The sequence below is a fragment of the Vidua macroura genome, chromosome 8 (assembly GCF_024509145.1).
Source record: "Vidua macroura isolate BioBank_ID:100142 chromosome 8, ASM2450914v1, whole genome shotgun sequence".
Lineage (NCBI taxonomy): Eukaryota > Metazoa > Chordata > Aves > Passeriformes > Viduidae > Vidua > Vidua macroura.
In genome coordinates this window covers 15,959,996-15,978,704 of record NC_071578.1, presented here as the reverse complement: position 1 = coordinate 15,978,704, position 18,709 = coordinate 15,959,996, and the positions used below count along the sequence as shown (strand labels likewise).

Genomic DNA, 18,709 nt, shown 5'->3' with positions numbered 1-18,709 from the left:
TTCCACGCATAATTGTGGTATTTTTAGTTTTCTAATAAGGACTTTCAATTCTTCTAAGGTCTGACATATAAAAACATGATTAGGAAAATACCTATTTAAGAAATACTGTGTTTATCATTTGTTGTCCTTCACCTTCTGAAAAAGCCTTTAAAAAAAGGCAAAATAATACGGTAGCATTTTCTGAAAACATACATTAAAAAAATCAAAGTGAGACCTAATAAAATATTCAGCTTTGTAAATAAAAATTACTGTGTCAGGCAACATGGCTCTAATCATAAATCCTGTTCAATTCACTTGTAAAAAATTGCTGCAAACATCAGAGTGCATGTGATAAACACTAAATTAATCTTCAGGAGAAGAGTCCGGTTCCTTATTTTAGAGTCAAAGACAGTGATATATGAAACTCTGAAAAACTTGTTCCTTACCTTTAGTTTTTCTGCATCAGCCCTAACTTTAAGAAGTTCTGTAATAGCATCCACAAAGCCCTGATGGTGAAAATTGCACATCTTTTCTATCTCCCTGTCATGGTTACGTATGCAGGCATCAAGTTTTTCCATAAACTTCTGATGTGCATTTGGTTGGTCATCATATACAGACCTATTAAATACAAATAAGAGAATAAAAGTTTACTTTTATCCCCAGTTGAAAATAGTATGTATGCAACCATCTTTATTGAAACCTATCTCTCTTAACAAGAAAATAAAAGCAAGCAAACTTGATGTTAGTGGCATCCTTTGGTGGATCCACTCCATCAAAATCAACATTAAAGAAAAGATGGCACAAAGTTGAGAACCGATGGCGCAAAACCCAGCCCTTATGGCATTAATCCAGGTGCTTAACCAGTTACATCATGGTTGACCTGAGCCTCACTGGTCTGTTATTTATGCCCTAATGCTCAAATATGGGTACAAAAGAATCAGTTTCTCCAACCACCTCAAATAGCATGGATCACTTTTCCATCAAATTCCACTCTTTGCTAAATATAAAGAAGTGCAAACATACAAATTTGCTTTCCTGGTATTCCTAACAGCAGAGTTATCCAACTAAATCAGGGTGGGATGACTCCAGCCAGAATGACTGGAGCACTGCAGCAGCAGCCGGACCCTGGCACAGGCAATCCCCAAGGCTCCGTCCTCGCCCGCCCATGCCCAACAGCTCCCAAGGCAAAACCACGGCATGCACACACCTAAGGCTGCTTCCTCCACGGCACCTAACTGTCAGGAAGGGCTAGAATCAGGTCTTCTGGCTTACTTTACTTATTCTCAAGTAGTTCACTTAGAAAACTCCAGCAGGAGACAGGACTTGGGAGAAATTACTGGTGTAGTTTGTTAAGCAGCATCAGAAACAGAAATCTGCATGGAAAAATGCTCGAGCATGAGAAGGAGGTAGAGGGCATTTTAAAACTTTAGACTTTGGCAGAGTAAGCAAGAGAAGAGGTTTTACATAGAACTGTACCGAAATCAAAGGTATGGAGTCTCCCAACAAAGGCAAGGTACAAAAGTTCCAAAAATTGTTTAATAACTTGCTACAGCAACAACAGCAAAGACTGGTAGTTTTGAAGTAGCTTTTCACATAGAATAAGAACAGAAATATGAGGATGATTTAATCATACATATACAAACACATTTGTACTGCAAACTACAAGTGTTAAAAAAAAGTTATTAAAAATCTTTAAATTGCTTTTTTGGCCTCTAATTTCCTTTCACAATTATAAAGTTTTCTCCAGATATTTAAAAGAAGTCGATCAAGAAAAAAATAGAATATATTAATATGAGGAAAAGAAAAAGCTGAAATTCTAAGTGTTTCAGTGTTTCTTGTAGAAGTACAGTCTTAAGTTCAAGACCCAGGCAACCATGAGTCAAAGCCTCTAAAATCCTTAATAAGTAAGAAAGCACTTCCCTCCTAGTCTTCTTGGAGAAGCGTGGTTTCCCATATTCTTCAAGATTCTCTTTTCTATCCAGATATCTGGACTTTGCTGAGATCTGAGCTCATCATCAGCACAACAAACCTAGAGCTGAGTGTCTGACAGGAACACGACCTTTCAATGAAGAAAAGGATGCAAAAGAGATTGAAAACACTCTTGCAATATGATTCTTTATAGAGTTCCTTTTGACCTTGTACAATATATTCAGTGAAGCAACTGAACTTAAGTGACAGAAGAAAGGCAATATGCTGTCCTACATATCGAAGGAAGAAAGGCAATTCCTTATATTCTGCTTGTTACAGATACTTTTTCAGGGGAAAAATCTATTGAATAAAATTTTCTAAGAATACTCCCTTTTGCTTAGGATAGGAAAATAAGGCTATAGTACTGAAAGCAGGTTCTTTCCTCCAAAGTGCACCAGGGGAAAAATAAGATTGTTCACCCATAAAGTTTACCCCTCACCATTTCTACCACCACAGTTTGAAATGACAGCTGGAAGGAGCAAATGTGTACCCATAAGTGTCTCCTCCTGAGGCTCCTGTCAGACTGCCTGAAAGGGCTCCCTCAAGGCTGCCCAGGATGACTGAGCTTTGAAGGGCTGTGGTGGATGGTCAGAAGTGATCTGCACCACCAGGGGGAAATACCCACATGCAGAACCCAGTGTTGGCTGGAGGGAGAAGCAGCATTCTGGCCTGGGAGGAAAGAAAGGTGCAAGACAGTGGGCACTGAATGAGGCCTCATTAGGCAGCCTGATGTTCTGCATTGGAATACACAGGGACAAGCATGAGGACCATAGCACCTGTACAGAAATGGGGAAGGGATGAGAAAAAGGTTCAACAACTGATGTGGCAGCACTCCAAACTACATATTACAGTTACGTGAGTGCTGCTCCATTAAGAAAAGGGTCAGAGATGCTGGAAGCTACCAGGTGGACATGGAGGGGCATCCAACTGTCTTCAGAGTTCTTGGAGAAGAAAAAAAGATTAGGAGGACCAGATGCATCAAAGCATCTTCACAGACATCTGGCAAGCATAAGCCTCCTCAAATTGGGCTGGACTTAGTACCTATACTGCACTGTATGCTAAAGAAGAAAACAAAACAAAACAAAATTTAAAAAACTTCACAGAAAAAGAAGTTCAATTTATTAGTGCTTCTTTAGCCTTTTGTTTAAGGGTGGAAGAAGCCTCCAAATTTAGGTCATCTTCCAGTGTTCTCAAGGAGAAGTGAGAAAGGAGCATCATTATCACAAAGTCAGGGGAGTTCTACCACTATGTGCCCAAATTGTAAATTGTGTCATGAAAGCATAAATGAAAGCAGCTGTAAAACTGAGTAAAGAAAATATAATTAAAATGAGAATGAGACTATAAAAAGATGGTACAACTCCATACTTGAGTTTGTACCACCAAACTTTCTTTGATGGTAGCAATGCAATGTGGTTTTGGACTTAGTTATTGCCTGATGATTTGGGGGTATCCAATTGCTGCCTTGGTAACTTTTTATCCATTTCACATCTGTGCCAAGACCTTCAGACGTGTTCTTACCATACTGACAAAAGGAAATCCTTTGCAATCAGAAGATTTCTCTTTAAAATGTTATCAAAAAATTGCAGAAAACACAGCCAGAAGTTCTGGAAGTACATACAATGTAGCATAGGCAATACAGTTTTCACTGTTAGAAAAATCTGTATTGATTATGTTTTCCTCAATATTAAGGTTGCTTATGCTTAAATTTAATTCTAATAAAGTACTGGTTTTTAATCTCACATGTATTATCACAATATTTAATTGAAAATAATACAGGGAATAAATGTTCAAAATAAGGGGGAAGAAAGCAATACTGTGTACCCCTCAATATCTTCATCACAAGATTACCCTACCTTCTTAAAATAATAGTTATTATTTTGTGTTGTACATTGTACCCTTTTCTGTAAGGATACTAAGAAAATTGTGACCTGTGATTTAAACCAGTATTTTCACAGTCTTCCCTAAAATGCACTCGTAGTAGAAATTCCATGTTAATTACGTACGTAAACAGCTCCATCTTGTGGGAACAACAAATCAACTCCCGTCAGCAGGAGTGAAAAAACCCGAGACAGAACTGCTTACTTTACAGAAATAAATCGTCAGCGTATTTTAAAAAAATTCACACTTCGTATCACAAATTTCTCATCTAGGTGAGAAGAAGATGAATAAACAGGTTTATTGACTCCCTTAGGACACTGTCTTCTGAGGACACTTCACACATGCAGTTTCAGGGGCTTCAGAACAACATCTGGCCTATAACATCATCCTTTTTGAGAAAATAAGCATACACTGGAGATCCAAACCATCTTTGGCCATGAATAGAAATTAGGCTTTTTCTCAAATTTGCAAACACAACTGAGACAATACACACTTGATTTACCTGTTAGGGAACATCACACATCATGGTTTATTTCTGATACTGAAGCTCATTTTCCATACATACACTCATTTCAAAGATTACCTATAGCTATCTAAATAAAGTAATTGCTACCTCTTAATAATTATCTGAAAGTGTACATTTCAACAGATTATGACACTGCAAGAGATGCTGATAACAATTCTTCATTTTTGAGAGCTAAATTATCAAGCAGACAATCAACACTGCAGTAATCTTGGAGAGACATGAAATCCTAAAAGCATTCTAGTGGTAATTCTTTAAAATCACAAGACAAAATTAACTGAATTTACAACTCACACAAAGTTCTGCTGGAAAGCAAGTGAGGAAGTAGTAACCCTGCTAGGTCCATTTCTTCAGGAGATGACAATTACAATTGCAGATGCAATTATGTCTACCCCAAAAATCTCTCTCTCACTGCAAACTGCTTCACATCCAGCAGTAGGAAGTGTCATGTTTAGGATACCAAAGGAATTTTTACGTGTGTAATACACAGTTCTTTCAATTTTTGTCTACATTTATATACCTGTGAATGAAGAGGCCTAAGGATCCTCTTCAGCTTTATGGGCCCCTGAAGTGAAAACTGATGGTCTGAAATACAGCACGAACTTGAACTGTGTCAAACTGAAAGACATTATTAGTTTTTATTAAAACTGCTTTCAACCTCTGATCTGCACAACTATAGACTACTAGTGGTTGATTCATACCATGGAACTTTGACAAGAAAAGTTTTTTTCTTGGTATGAGTCTTCAGACTGGACAAAAAAAGGAGAAAACCACTAATGTTGGAGACAGAAGTTTATATTTGATTTTGGCACCCAAAATACCCAAACCAACACAACGTTATCACCTTAATTTCCAATCTGGAATGAGAGAACTTTAACTTGAGTGACTACTTAGCCACCAGTATGGCAAATCAGTGGTAGGACAGGTACTGATTTCTTTCCTGATTGACAGGGCAAGCAGGGAACCCATGAAGAGCATAAGCAGAGCTGAACAACTTTTCTGGTAATGTGTACCAGATATCTGTCTATATTCCCAGAACTCTGTATATAAAGTGAGATGCTTTTTTTTTTTTTTTTTTTTTGACTCATTCCAACAATTGGATGAGTCATATTAATGCCAGTCTAGGTAAAAAGAAGATAGTGTAGAAAGTACTTGAAAAAGGCAAAAAATAAACTAGGAGCAGTCAGAGAGTGACCTAAAGGAGAAAAGTGTCTGACTTCACTGGATACATTTTATTGCAATGGAGACATTTTTATCTTGATCTTTCTTACCAGGTAGGCTGAAGGGAGAATGACAAGCATAAACAGATTTGAATTCAGGTCACAAGAAATAACAAAGGAGGATTTGCAGATATGCAACCATTTTCCAATTGAAAACAATAAAATAAGTTTACTTTATACAGCAAAAAACTTTCCTAAAACTTTCAAAACTGAAACACAATATGAAAATCATGTATTTAATAGGTCTTATTGAAGACTTTTTGTGTTTACATGCAAAAATATACAGAAGCACCAGAGGGCACCATCCTATGCACGAAAATACCCACCGTTAAGTAATCAAAAAATTTCCAGAGAACCAAAATTTAACATCCCAAGAATTCCACACAACCCTTCAAAAAATTAATATTCAAAATAAATTATCCTGAAATCATCTATCTATTCTATACATATACATTATCACTCTAAGTGAGCATCATAAATGTCTTCACAAATGGTTACAGGCTCACTTCAAAAATGTGTTTCTGCTATCATTTCATACAAATATTTCTGTGCATGCAATCAGGATATATGTCCTTGCATGCCTGAGTGTAGCTGGGAGTAAAAGAGGATGAGAATTTCACGAGGAGGGAAATAAAAAATTAGAAGAAAAAAAAAAAATCATATAATCCCAGAAATTAATTTAATACATTGACTGAACTACTGGAAGGGCAGACAATGGAAGTGCATATAGACTATTAACTGTAAAAGGAGAGGAGGCCAAAATAATTTTTTGGAAGTTTAGCAAATACCCCACATTTGCTTTTTCCCCTCCTCATCTCCAGTCTAGCTTCACATCTATGGCCTCTACACCAGGAAATTACAATAACCAGACCGAAGTACAACTTCTACTGTAGTCTTCTTGTTTTAACATAGAAAAATAGATTTCAAGAATAATCAGAATTTTGTCTCATATCTACAGCAGTAGCTGTAACTTTTCAAAGGGGAGAAGAACTGCTCAGGAACTCAAGCTTCAGGCCAAAAAAAATGAACTTGAAGAGTTTATTTTATTAAAAATAAAATCTCCATACTTTCATAAGAAAATAGTAATTCAGAAGATAATATGAATTCCTGGTTGGTGATAACTCTCTCACTTAAAAATCATTACTGGAACAGTCTAATAAATAAAGAAAAAAGTAATATTTAAGAAATTCCATTGGAGTTTTTAAAAAATTAGTATTTCTTAAAGGCTTTGGGATATTTTTGTGTGTTCTTGTAAATGGGCAATGATTCAACTTTTAATGGCAATCCATATTCAGGAAAGACAAATCTGAGCTTATGGAACATTACTGTAATTTTTTTGAGAGAACAATTCTTCTAGTAATCATTTATAAGAGGTTCTAGCAGCAGCAGAGACTTTTAAAACAGATCATGTCTTTTAAAATAGCCAAAAAACATGTCAGAAAAAAACCCCAAACCAGTAATCGTTTTACAGGACAAAGAAACTCCTTATTAATGACTTGCCACCTTTCACCATTTTCACACCTCCCCCCAACCCATACTGTTCTGTTCCATTTCTAGGATGAATTGCAGATTTCCCTACGCCTGCTTATACTGCCACAAAGTCTTTCATTTCCTGATTACACAAGACCTATGAAGCAATTAAAAACTGTATGTACACATTCCTTGCAGGATACTGATAACCACTCAGTAAGTGCCCATCAGTTACAGCCCCATGAATGCTGTGACAATGACAGGGATTACACGTATCTGTACAAGAGCTGTACGAGTTTGACACGGAATGTAAGTCTTGACCATGCAACTTCTGACCTTCAACAGAAGCAAGAGAAAAAAATTCATTTGTAGCGCTTCAAATTAAGCACCATGGGGGTAAAAAATTACTGATTACTTTGATCAATTACAAGAAGGCAGAAAAAAAAATCCCCCCAATCATGCACTTTTTATTCAATTTTTCCAAGTAATACTTTAAACAAAACACACACAAATATATCAACTCTCAAATGAAGAAACTGTGCTTATGGATAATCATGTTTTTAGAATTCATATCTTGCTACCAATGCCAATTTTGTCCTGATTCTAGAGATGCTCCCAACTAGTTCCCATAAACACATTGCAAGAAGTACCCCTCTAAATGTTCTTCCTATTTCTCCTTTCATTGTAATAAAATCCCAAAATGAAACAACACCGAGCTATACTAAATAAAATTTAAAAACAAAGTAATATTGAGAATTCAAATTTGCATGATGATTTTAGTGGGATCAGTGCAGCAGAAAACACTGGCATTGCAAATTAAGATTCTGCCCTTAAAACAGCCCTGTCACACTGTGACTATAACCATGGCATCCCTAACCATGATACTGTATCACACACTCCATTTGAGCTGCAATTTCACAGGAAACACTGCAGAAACTTCCTCTGTCCTACAATATACAAAGATATTTTCTGTTTACACAAGCTGCAAACTTTGTAGGGATTTTTCCACGGAGTAATTTCATATAGGTGGCTGCATACACCCTAAAAAGCTTTATAAAATAATGTCCAGGTGTTTCCTGTAATTCAATTGCAGTTATGGTAATAAGCATATTTCTTAAAACCTAAGCAGCCTTTCAATGCCAGATGCCACCTATGTTCCAGTTCTGCCATTCTTACTCATAATTACATCTCACCACTCTATTTAAAAGCTCACATTACATGCCAGAACAACACAGAACTCAGCTGTGGCCTATTCAGAGAAAAGATTTTATTAATCTTAGTTTAGCTGTTATGCTTTGCTTGCCTGGTTTTCCTGGATGTGCAATTTCTGTCAATTGTTCTCACTAATAGTATCCTGTTTCTATGAGCAGGAAAGGGCCGAGTACAGTTTGTTAGTTAGCATTACTTCCTATAAGCAGGGTCCTTATTCTGTAGTAGCAGCACTAGAGCTTTCATTGTTCATGCTGGATAAGCAATGGATCACGCTGATGGCTGTTAATGGACATCCTCTGCAGCGAAACCCCAACTGATAATCAGCACACCCAGATTTGCAATAGACTTCCTCCTTCCTGTTTTTACACTGCTGACCAAGGAGATGCCTCTTCCTGCTGAGCCTTTGTGCGACCTACCGATGTATGAAGTAAGAAACTGAAAAACAAGTGCTGCACTACCACTTTTTTTCCTAATTTTGTGTTGTAATCGTTGATAAAAAGGCAGCAGAGGAAATGGCAGCTTCGCTCACTTTGGTACTGGCTATTGCCAGGGAATGAAGTGCCAAGTTTGGCCATCTGTTTCATATACCTAAATGGATACAAGTGGATGTAGTTGGAATCTATGTTATTTCATAGAATATAAAATAGGAAACTGAAGTCTATATAGCAGTATTTTTATCTTCCTTTAATATTTCCAGAGACTGTTTTTTACATAAATTGTTATATTTTAGGAGCAATGGATTAATCTGTAAACCAAATTGTGAGCTTCTAAGTTCTTTTAAAAATTTTTATGAGATTTCTATTAGACATGTACAAGAAATAATTAGGCCTCTATTACAACCTTTAGCTAATCTGTCAACTTTATCTAGAGCACTTGAAACATAATCTTCTAGATAAATATACACCAATTTAAAAAAAAAAAAAAGTCATATTTCAACAATCTCATATGTCTCTTCACAAAACATATGAAATAGAACAGAATATTTAATGTCAGAAATGTGTAAGTTACTTATTTCAATAGGCTTTGAATATCAACACTACACAGAGGTAAATACATTATTTCAGAAATTTAAGAAGTTCCAGATAAAATACCTAGTAATTAAAAAGTTTCAAAACCAAATGGATTAAGAATGTATTCTATTCAATACAGATCAAACCAGACAATCCTTTCCTGCATCACACTTCTCTGCAAACACATAACCAAAGCATGTATTTTACAATGATTTTATATTATTCATTTTTGTTAACTCTATGAGCTCACATAGCCTATACATATAAATCATCATGTATTTAATTAATGTAAAACAACAGCCTGTGCTGTATATTCTTTGCATATCTCCCAGGATCACTGAAGAAAGTAAAACATGACTTCTAAAAAAAGTCTGTTTTCAATTCAGAAGCTGAACTGAAACCCAGTGTTTCTCTCAGTTAGGAAGCCATTAAGAGTGTTGATGCAACTGACTAACTCCAGTTCTTTACCTGCCTGATGAACAAACTAAGAAAATGTGTTCATTTCTTTGCAGCTTCCTAAGTTTATGAAACATACCAGAACAAATATACAGTATAAAACAGTATCTGCTGTTTTATTTTTATATTGAAATTAACTAAAAACAAAACTTGTAGGAAAACATTGCTTCTATGAACAAAACGGGGTAAAAATCCTTCAAAGCCACTCTATGCCTAAGGAAGTGTGCAAACTGTGAAAGTCACAAAACTTGATAGGTTAAATATTTCCTTTTGAAGCTGAAATGTCTCAAAAGTATCCCCCAGGTACATATATGACAGTATATGCTTTATTAATTTTGTATTACTCTGATTCACAGGAGAATTGCCAAGTTACACTCACTGCAATTTTGCAAGCAAATTACTTTCCCTGAGACACAGTGAAAATCCCACTCAGAGTATTAGAACTGAACACTTTTCTCATGCTATATTAAAAAAAAAAAAAATCCCCAGCGTCTTTTAGGCCTTCTCTGTCCAATCCCACGTCTTTCCATCAAGGCTGATGGCACTCTAAAATCTGTTTCCTTCCTTCTTAATACCTCTGTCAGTGATTAAGTTCCCTACTAGTTTGCTATTACTGGCAAAGGTTGAGGTACGGGAAGGGCTTCAGCCAGGCTCCAGGAGAGATCATTAACTCCTTCCTGCACAGGAAGGACCCAGTTTTTCAGGAGTACAGATAGCTCTGTACTGGACATGTACAAATGAGGAAGAGAAGCATTGTTGAAAATACTTCATCAAGCTGAACCTCAAATTGAACTGTTATTGTTATACCACGCTCTGTGGTGACAGGGATTAGGTTTGGGCATTTCAAACATCAGCAGAAAATAGCCAGAAAGACTAGCCACACCTAGATTTTACAACTAGCCACCACAAGCCTTTCAGAAAGATAAAATCTCATGTGATTACCTGATGCTGATGCAAAGCTAGCGCTGTATTTTTGAATGAGTTAGTACTTAATAGTTTACTATAACCCATAAAAATAGTTCCCTATTTGCAAATCCTTTTCTGGCATTATCTTAAAAGCACATTATTTAAGACATATTAACCCTCTTCAATTTGAATGAGCTCATTTTAGTAGTATAATACATAAAACGCAACATGACAAAACCTGAAAATACACCAGCACTTACCAGTCAAAACCAGACTTATATTTAACTGAATTATGCTAGGGCTCCTCAGGTAGATATCAATGGTTCAGCCACACACAAAGAAAGCTGGAGCTACGCTGTTGGCTTTCCAAAAAATCTACAAAGAAGTAAGCACCTGTGTGACTGGCATTTATGAAGGATGACAAATTATGCACTTCCTATGCACATGACAGGTCCAAAATCTGGGTCACCAGACACTGAATAAAATCAGCTTGATGAACAAGTCAATGGAGAGATGACAGGAGTAAGAACTGTCTTTTCTGAATTTAACTGATGTAAGAGTGCACAAGCATAAGCCGCTCATATGAAGAGAAGGCTGAATTTAAATGAAACAATGACACAAACTGCATGAAACATCTATTAAGTACACTATTCTGACGACGATGTATCACATGATTCCCCTATTTTAAAAGCTTTAATTTATTTTGAAATTTGTTTCCTAAAGACTAGGACAATTCAACCTCTTTGGTAATGCCTGTGAAATTGGAGAGAGCTGTTTCAGAACAATTCATACAGGTTACTAGCTAGGTTAAAGCTTCACTTGGCAGTTGCCCATTTGGAAATCACTGTAAGAACTGAGTCAGAAGCTGATGTGTGAACAGTTAAAAGATCAAGATAACCTGATTTGCAGACACATATTTCATGACAAACTTAATCAGCATTGAACCTAAAGATTAAAAAAAAAAAAAAAAAAAAAAAAAGAAAAGAAAAAAAAAAAAACCTCAGTGCAGATACGATTACTTGTGTGAATAGTTTCAGGCTTTATAAAAACTTGAAAAGTAATATGTTGAAACTTGCAGCAATGCAAGTGATTCCTTATAAAATACTTTTGCTACCAATGGCAAATCTGACCAGGCTATAGAAAAATCAGAACTGCAGTTCTGCTGCTGTATGCCGGATTAATCAGTCTGCAGCACACACTCTTCATATGCCCTTTTGACTCTATATAACGGACCAGCAATAAAAAAAAATTGCTCCTTCATAGCAATGCACAGCACACAGACAGTTGCTTTATCTGACTGTTATCTTTCAACTTAAGTACTTGGAATACCATCAAATCCTACACCAAGTAACAAAACCTGCAACTGACACTACAAGCAATCGTCTGTTTTTTCAGGATACACTGGTTCACAGCACACTGGTCATTCTCCTTACTCCATAACAATCCAGTTACAAAACAGAAATTAGCTATTATAATAAAGATAAACTGATATATAAATATATCTGCTGGTTTAGGCTGGGGTAGTGTTAACTTTCTTCACATGGCTGGTATGGGGCTGTTTTGGATTTGTGCTGCACACAGGGCTGATAATAGAGATGTTGTCGTTGCTGAGCAGGGCTCACACAGAGCCAAGGCCTTTTCGTGCTGCCACGCTGGCCAGGAGGCTGGGGAGAGACACAGCCAAGGTGACCCCAACTGACCAAAGGGCTATTCCAGAACAGATGGCATCATGCTGAGTACATAAAGTGGGGGAACAAGGAGGAAGGGAGGAGACATTTGGAGCGATGACATTTTGCCACAACACCCCCCTACAGCACTACAGGCTGGGAACAGAGTGGCTGGACAATGCCCAGGCAGAAAGGGACCTGGGGGTACTGGTCGACAGCTGACTGGACATGAGCCAGCAGTGTGCCCTGGTGGCCAAGAAGGCCAAGGGCATCCTGGCCTGTGTCAGGAATAGTGTGGCCAGCAGGAGCAGGGACGTCATCCTTCCCCTGTACTCAGCACTGGTGAGGCCACACCTTGAGTGCTGTGTCCAGTTCTGGGCCACTCAGTTTGGGAAGGGCGTTGAGATGCTTGAGTGCATCCAGAGAAGGGCAACGAGGCTGGTGAGGGGTTTGGAACACAAACCCTGTGAGGAACAGCTGAGGGAGCTGGGGGTGTTTAGCCTGGAGAAAAGGAGACTCAGGGGTGACCTTATCACTCTTTACAGCTCCGTGAAAGGTGGTTGTAGTCAGGTGGGGGTTGGTCTCTTTTTCCAGGCAGCAACTGACAGAACGAGAGGACACATTCTTAAGCTGTGCCAGGGGAAGTTTAGAGATTAGGAAAAAATTCTTCACTAAAAGAGTGACTGGGCACTGGAATGGTCTGTCCAGAGAGGTGTGGAATTATTGTCCCTGGATGTGTTCAAAAAAAAGACTGGATGTGGCATTTAGTGCTATGGTTTAGTTAATGAGGAGGTGTTAGGGCATAGGTCATGGACTCAATGATCTCAAAGGTCTTTTCCAACCTCGTTCATTCTGTGTTCCAGAGTAACCACTACTTGCGATGGGGTCCTGCTGTTGTGGACATGACTGAACAGCTGTCTCCCCATGGGATGCAGTGAATTCAGTCCTTGCTTGGCTTGTGTGTGCAGCCTTTGCTTCCCCTATTAAACTGTTTTTACCCCAGCCCACAAGTTTTCCAGCTTCTACCCTTCTGATTCTCTCCCCCATGCTGCAGGTGGGGGAGTGAATGAGCAGCTAGGTGGGCTTGGCTGCTGGCTGGGGTTAAGCCACAACAGTATACATGAAAGTACAGTCCTGATCCAAAAGAGATCACAGCTATCACACAAGGAATTTCCAGTTCTTTGGGGCTACTTTGTAATTTCTGTCTGAAAGGGAACCAGGAATGAAACACATTAACTTGAAAAGTAAGAAGGGCTTCAAGACAAACCATTAATAAAGACAGGGTCTATTGATTTTCAAACCAATAGCTTACAATTCTGTAAAAGATTCTCATACTATTTGAAATAAAAATATATGATCAAACCATTAAAATTCTCATCTAAAGCACCGGCTGATGATCTCAGAGTACTCTTATGTCTGGTCTATATTTAAAACAAGACTAAGATATAGGCAAAAATGCTAATTACTGGCTCATGCTCCAAAACGATGAAAGCACTGAAAAATTACTTTAGACAATCCTACCAGACAAGTAAGACCGCAGGAGAAAAATGAAGGCAACCACATTTTGTTACTGGATAACCACATCACAAATCCCAACAGACCATAGTCAGAAAAAGTATTTCCCTGCCTGCAATTGTGTTAATGCTGTAAAATCTTCCCACATTTTCAAATTTCATTCATACTGCCTATGTTTCTGCTTACTAACTGTGGTGCTGAAGACACAGAATCACATACCTAAATCATGCCTGCTGGAAACTGTAATATACACTTCCAGTAAAACTGATGTTACATAACATTTAGGCACTTTGCTCATTTTGCTTTGGACAGGCCCCCTCAATGAATAAAAGAATATCTCCAAAATACAAATTACAGACTGGGCAAAGCAAAGCACCTGCAGTTGCAAAGTGTACCACAACACAGTAAAAGCAGCAGAATTAGACTGTCACTCCATATCTCTAACTCTGAATTTTCTTAGAACCTTGATCAGTAAAGGACAAAATAGTCTTGCTTATTTTTCTAGTAAGCCTTACTAAAGTCTAGCTTTTACCTTTGGCTTTTCTGCAACACAAGGACAGAAGTTCAGAATGAACAGCTATGAATTTGTTTTAACACTTCAGCCAAACTCATTTATGACATCTGATCTTCAAACACTGTTTAACCTAAATGAGAAAAATGCAGCACTATACAGAAATTATTTTGCTTTGCAGTCTCAGCTCAGTGCTGCTTTTACCAGTGCAATGCAGTCCTAGATCAGTAGAAGGTGACTGCAGCATGCTGCAGCATCAGACAGAAACACAAAGTGAAAGGTGCTTGTGGGTGTGATTTCTTCAGCCAGAGACAAGAGGACAGCAAAATGTCTTCACAGGAGGTTCTCTAAGAACTCTGCAAAGGAGTTCAATGGCCAGCACAACTTAGAGCAACCTAGAAGATGCTCTAACATCTACCAGGCAACAGCTTTGTGATGACAGATTTCAGGAAGACAGAATTGAATTAAAAGCATTTTTACACTGACTTTTGAGGAGCACGTTCCAAGCTGCGAGTACATTCTGCTTATAGATAGATACATCAATAGACACAGCGCCTCCTTATCAACTTCACCTTAGCAACAGAATTTCCATTATCACATCCCCCACAGTTTTTATATTTAATTTTACTTTTGTGTTTTTGTTCAGTCAACGGACTGTGGGCCTGGAGGTACTCCCCTGACAGGCTGTGTATGGGAATCACAGAACACCGCAGACTTAGTGACGCAAAGCTCACAACATGAAGTGTTTAGAGAAAGTCTACCATATGTTTATGAAATATTTTGCCAAGCTAGAGTTTAAGAGTTAATTCATCTATTAAAAAAAAAAAAAAAAAAAAAAAAAGCTTTGAAATACTACACATTACCACAGACTCAAAGAAACTCATATCTATAGTAGACAGGGCACTGGCAGAACAACTTCTACTCTGTCAAGTTCCACTTTGACCTTTTTCAACCAACCATATACTAACCATCATATAAGGTCAATTATTTTCTTCTGAAGAGAATTTGTCTTACTAGCTACCAGAGCATGTCCAACTGACTATTCAGGTGTTAAAATACAGAGTTCAGTGAGGGCCTTAAGTTTTTTGTCATTAAGTTTCTGATTTTTCTGTTGTAGCTGTTGAGAGGATTATGGAAATTGCCTTTCTTTCTCTTTGTCTTCTTCCACTTCCTTTCAAAGATTAGAAATGAGATAGCTCTCCCTGAGAAAAGCTCAAAAGTATGCATGCAACATGAATTATACAATATTAACATGTTCTATAAAAAGGTGAGAGTGATGAGCCTCTAACAAGTTTTGTCACTAATCTCATTTTGTTAGCCATTAAAGCCAAAAAGATGCTGATAAAAGCTTCACAGTGTCTGATGAAAAAAAAAAAAAAATTCTGGCTTGCTATAGATACAGTCTGCCTATTTAATGAAAGGCATGTTGGCTTAGGTCTCATTTATAATGATTCAGCATGTGTTACTGAATTTAGAGAGGCAAGTAAAATAGCAGCCAATTTAAATCAATAAATTAATACAGTTAAAATCTAAAAAGAAAATTAATTTAATCCAATACAATATCTTCATTTCTTGAGATGCAAAGCAGTCTTTAGGAGCATACTCTCCTAAATAGTAAATAATCCCAAGTGCACTAGCTGTATGCTGATTCCTCCCATAAAGGACCTACATTTCACATTCCTCTTTATGGGTAGATCTCAGCAGTAGAAAATCACCTGCAGGATCAGTGTGTATGTTGTTCCTTACCTGTAAATTATACACTAAACCATTATATATCAATAAATGTTATTATTTTTTATATCGTAAGAGCAAGTGCTGCCACTCCTGTAGCAGGGTAGGAAACAGCACCCTGGCAGAGACAGCTATACCTAACCAGCAAGCAAAACACTGAAGAAAAAAAGGAGCAAAAATGTGTTTCCATGGAATCTACATACAGCCCACAAGAAAAACGTACACTTCCTTTGTGAAGCATGGATGCACTACGAGGACATTAATATCTTGATATTAACAATTAAGGATAAGTCAGATCTTGCATATCCTACAATCTTCAGCATTTAATATTACCTCATGCTACTTATCCAACCACTCACCTCAAGTCCCTTCTTTTGTTCTGCTATTTAAGTAGGTATGTTGGTACTTTATTTGATGTGGCAATGCTATAAATATTCTCCTAGCATTACAACCCAGAGATTACAAAAATATTCCATTTCACATAATGAAATTAATGTAATCTCAGTCATTACGTGAGACAACTGGCTTCAGTAGCTTCTGTGACTGGAAATCAATGGATCACTTCATGTTGTAGCCTTATGCAACTGCACGTAGAATTACTCAACTCATTTCTTTGATTCATATTGTTTAGCAAGTAAAACCTCGTTCTCATGCAGAAAATAATGCTCCATTTTACATTCATGCTTCTTTCATTGAAATAGATCTTGCAATTTGATGTGAGATTTCAGACTTTTCAGTTTCACACAGCAATTCACAAATTGTAACAGACAGCTGAGCTCAAGTTTTGATCTTAAATACTGCTGTTCTTAGGGAGTAGAAGCATATTTCTGTGGTGTTGGCTGGACTTCTTTCAAAACACTCAGCCAGGTGCAACCACTCTTTCACCTAATTTTTTCATTTGTAATTGAACACTAGAGGTTAAATCAGACCAACATCCACTTTTCCCCTAAAAATCCTGAAAGTCAACAATGCAAAATTCCCTTACTGGAAAATCAGTGATAGGACAGAAACATGTGAAAAAAATAAGAAATTAAATTTTAGGATTTATTAAAAAAATCAGCCTATTTTAAATGCTTAATATGGATAAGAGATTCATATGGTCCCTTTCCCATCCACACCTGTGGATGCCTTCTTCTGCTGTGTAGCCTAATACTCTGTCCTTTCTACAGGTTACTCTGATATAAGCTCTATGCTGAAGATGGTGGCGAAACTGCAATTATATTTAATATTTTGTTGTGGTTTTTTTGCAGGCATCAGCTTCAACCTGCCTGGGCTTGTTAGGTGAAACTGCCTCCAGTGACAACTCAAGTCTGAAAGCATCCCAGCTACTTTCTCTCAGCCTAAGCCCACAGACCCTCACAGGTGAGATTCCTTGTGATGCTCAGCTTCAGCATCTCCACATTGTATTCCCAAAAGTAGCTGTACTTAAGGAACATGAGGGGAGATCAGAGTGCAGTTTGCTCCAAGATGACCTCCAAGACCAGACAAGCCAGCAAGCAGTCCCTGTGTGATGTCTAGACAAGCCCCCAGACTCCCCATGGGGGCTCTCAGAGGATTTTTTAGCCCCAGCCTCACACAAATGCCCAGACTGCCACCTCCCACACAGCTTTGGAGAATCCACTGTAAGACACTAGCTAACCTCAAAATCAACTGCTATGATGTGCAAAATGACCCATTTGGCATGCAACAGGAACTTCTCTTCCACCAGTTCTCCGGACGGCGTTCTCACCCATGTATCCCATGTTCATCCTTTCCCAGCCCTGTCCACACTCTCCAGCAGACACCATTCCCACTGCAGGAACAGCCAGCAGCACCACGCTCATTGCTTTGCAGCACACTGCCACACAAACTGCCTTTTCCAGTTTTCTGCACACAGGCTCACTGTATCTTTTCAAAGAGATAACATTCAAATTCACAGTTCTCTCTCCCCCGTCTGGCTAGTGCCTGTGCTTTTTTTACTTCTTTCAGACATCTTCAATCAGGGAAGCACCAGCAAAGCTCCATGATGAAGATCCCCTTTCCCCTGTGTTTCCTCTATAACCCAATTCGCTTTCCACAGGCCCTGCCCTTATCTCCCCAGCTCTAAATGAAAGGTACTTCCACATTCGCCTCTAACAGGAAAGGTTATGCAAAACCTTTTTTTTCAAAATGCAGGCTAAGCCATTTGGCAGTACGTGGAACTGGAGGAAAAAGACAGAAAACCAGGCCACTGCAGCCATGGCATACCAGAAATGTTCTAAACACTGTCACATTTCGAAGGAAACTGACCAGGGTAGTAGGTATCAGACGCATCATTAGAGGTTGCATAGTGGAGCACTGCAACACCCAGCCGTGATACGGTTTCGGCCCCGTTCTCAGCATAGAACCGGGGGTACCGGCACACCCCGGAGCTGACTCGTGCCCAAGTGAGGGCAGCAAAGCCCGGCACTGGGTTACGGCGGGCGCCCCAAGCCCCGCCACCCGCGCCGGGCCCAGGGCCGCCCCGTCCCGAGGCCGCACTCCAGCCCCGCCGGAGCCGGGCCTTGCCCAGCTGCTGCCCGGTAGACAATGCCAGGGACCGGCCAGCCCGGAGCCGGGCCACGGCCGCCGGCTCCGCTCGGTCCCCCTTCCCTGTCAGAGCGGTGGCACGGCTTGACAGCCCCGCTCCCTGCCCGCGCCGCGCC

At 38.7% G+C, this 18,709-nt stretch overlaps 1 protein-coding gene across 4 annotated transcripts in view; it reads right to left on the bottom strand.

Moving 5' to 3' along the window:
- Positions 1-18,709, bottom strand: part of EXOC6 (exocyst complex component 6) — an 88,917-nt gene that overhangs the window by 67,629 nt on the left and 2,579 nt on the right. For all 4 annotated transcript variants that reach the window (XM_053983642.1, XM_053983645.1, XM_053983644.1 and 1 more), the window contains exon 2: positions 426-597. In XM_053983642.1, coding sequence (XP_053839617.1) covers positions 426-597 — 172 coding nt within the window. The remainder of the gene's footprint in view (positions 1-425; positions 598-18,709) is intronic.